This window comes from Arachis ipaensis, chromosome B6 (genome assembly GCF_059453495.1).
Source record: "Arachis ipaensis isolate K30076 ecotype BB chromosome B6, ASM5945349v1, whole genome shotgun sequence".
NCBI lineage: Eukaryota > Viridiplantae > Streptophyta > Magnoliopsida > Fabales > Fabaceae > Arachis > Arachis ipaensis.
This window is the reverse complement of record NC_142441.1, coordinates 38,233,982-38,236,682: the sequence shown is the minus strand read 5'-3', so window position 1 is coordinate 38,236,682 and position 2,701 is coordinate 38,233,982. Positions and strand designations below refer to the sequence as shown.

Below are 2,701 nucleotides of genomic sequence, written 5' to 3'. Positions count from 1 at the left end.
TCCCTTCAGGAACCATGAAATGGAATTTCTCCCAATTTAAGACTATCATTTCAAAACAAGAGTTAAATGATGCAAGCAAGTGTCAAAGGAATTGCCAAAGAAAGAAAAATCGTCCATGAAAACCTTTAAAAATTTTTCTACCATGTCAGAAAATATAGAAAGCATACACCTTTGAAAGGTAGCAGGGGCATTGTACACCCCAAAGGGCATCCTTCAATAGGCAAAGACTCTGAATGGACATGTGAAGGAGGTCTTTTCTTGATCCTTGGGATCCACCACTATTTGATTGTACCCAGAGTACCCATCCAAGAAGCAATAGTAGGCATGGCCAACCAATCTTTCCAGCATCTGATCAATGAAGAGGAGAGGGAAGTGATCTTTCCTTGTGGCATCATTCAGTCTTCTATAGTCAATGCACATTCTCCATCCTGTTACTATCTTTGTGGGAATGAGTTCATTCTTCTCATTAAAGATGACAGTCATGCCACCTTTCTTTGGCACCACTTGAACTGGGCTTACCCAAGAGCTGTCAGAGATTGGGTATATGATTCTAGTATTCCACAACTTCATTACTTCTTTTTGGACCACTTCTTTCATGGTTGGATTAAGCCTTCTTTGGGATTGTACCACAGGTCTTGAGTCCTCTTCTAGCAGGATCTTATGCATGCAAATAGCAGGGCTTATACCCTTGATGTCATCAATAGTCCATCCTAAAGCTGTCTTGTGAGTCTTCAACACCTCAATCAGTTTGGCCTTATCTTGTATGCTCAAGGATGAATTGATGATTACTGGAAGACTATCCTCTCCACCAAGATATGCATATTTGAGATGAGGAGGGAGGGGCTTCAACTCTTACTTTGGCACCTCCTCTTTCTTGCTTTCAAAAGAGATTTCAGTCACTTGTTCTTCTGAGACATCTTGTTCTACTTCTATTTCCTCTTCTTGTTCCTCCTAACCGTTGGCTTCAAGTAGCTCTTCCTCTAATTCTTCTATCATTTCCACCCTCATATGCTTTTCCTTCTCAGGGGGATGTTGCATGGCCTTAAAGACATTAATGATCATTTGTTCATCATGCACCCTGAGGATCATCTCCCCTTTTTTCACATCAATGATAGCTCTTGCTGTTGCTAAGAAGGGTCTACCCAAGATAATTGAGTTGTGTCCTTCTTCTTCCATGTCCAAAATGACAAAATCGGTAGGGAAGATGAATTCTCCAATCTTCACCAATAAGTTCTCTACAACCCCATTGGGTATTTTGAGTGATCTATCCGCCATTTGAAGTGACATTCTGGTGGGTTTGACTTTCTCTATTGCAAGCTTTTTCATTAGTGAGAGAGGCATCAAATTGATGCTGACACCTAAGTCACAGAGAGATTTTTCCAAAGTCATATTGCCTATGGTGCATGATATGATGAAACTCCCAGGATCTTTGAGTTTTGGTGGGAGACCCTTTTGAATTACCGCACTACACTCTTGGGTCAAGACTACAGTCTCCTTCTCATTCCAGCTTCCTTTCTTTTTAATAAGTTCTTTGAGAAATTTTGCATATAAAGGCATCTGCTCCAATGCTTCAGCAAGTGGTAAGTTGATTTCCAGCTTCTTAAAAACCTCCAGAAACTTGGGAAATTGCTGGTCCTTGACTTCCTTTTTCAACCTTTAAGGGTATGGTAGAGGTGGAATATAAGGCTTCACCTCCTTCCTCTGTTCTTGTGGATGTTCTTCCATGACTTATTTTCCCTTCCTTGGAACTTGTGGCTCTTCCTCCTTCTTCTTGAGCTTCTCCTGGTCTTTTTCTTCAGCTGTCATGTCTATCTTGCTACTGACCTTGTCATTTTCCAGTGTCCTTCCACTTCTGAGTTGAATCGCCTTGCATTCTTCTTTGAGATTTGGAATGGTATCACTTGGGAAAGTATTGGTTGGTCTCTCAGCTTGTTGTTTGGACAATTGTCCAATTTGTCTCTCTAAATTCCTCATTGAAGCCTCGTGATTCTTTATCATTCTCTCCATCAATATCTCCAAGTTGGAAATTCTCTGGAGTATTGGGGTAGTTGTGTGTGGGATGCAGGTGGTGGATGAGAATTATTATGGTTTATTGCTGGGTTATTTGGTAGGTAGTAAGTGGATGTGGAGAAGTTATTTTGGTGGTTCTGTGAGTTGTTGTGGGGTTTATGATATGTATTTTGTGAGTTTTTATATTGGTTAGTGTTATTGGAGGAGTGATTTTGGTTGTTTGTGTTGCGGGAGTTGTTGGAATTGTGGTTCTTTTTCCATGAATGCTGATTGTCTCCCCACCTTAGATTGGGATGGTTCCTCCAAGATGAGTTATAGGTATCTCCATGGAATTCATTCTGTCCAACACCTTGGTTGTGCATATATTGAACTTGTTCAGGCTGCTGCTCTTCATATCTTTCTTCTTGTTGTCCCCACACAACTGGTGGTTGATTAGTTGTACTCACTGCTGCAAGTTACATTCCATCAATCCTTTTTGACATCAACTCAATTTGTTGTTGTAATTGCTGGTGCATCATCTTGTTCTGAGCTAATATTGTATCAACTCCTTCAAGCTCTAACACACCCTTCTTTGGAGCTGGTTGGCATTGCTTTTGATGAGCATAAAAGTATTAATTGTTGGTCACAGTGTCTATGAGATTCTGAGCTTCTTCAGCTGTCTTCATTAGCTGTAGTGAACCTCCTGCAGAGT

At 40.7% G+C, this 2,701-nt stretch overlaps 1 protein-coding gene across 1 annotated transcript; it reads right to left on the bottom strand.

The window, feature by feature from the left end:
- Window positions 1–951: 951 nt before the first annotated feature.
- LOC148555192 (uncharacterized) lies at window positions 952–1,389 on the bottom strand. The gene has a single exon (XM_088490618.1). The coding sequence runs from the start codon at window positions 1,387–1,389 to the stop codon at window positions 952–954; it is 438 nt and encodes a 145-aa protein (XP_088346744.1).
- Window positions 1,390–2,701: the final 1,312 nt, after the last annotated feature.

Coding starts and splice junctions, on each gene's coding strand:
- LOC148555192 (XM_088490618.1), bottom strand. CDS start 1,389: ATGACTTTGGAAAAATCTCTCTGTGACTTAGGTGTCAGCATCAATTTG.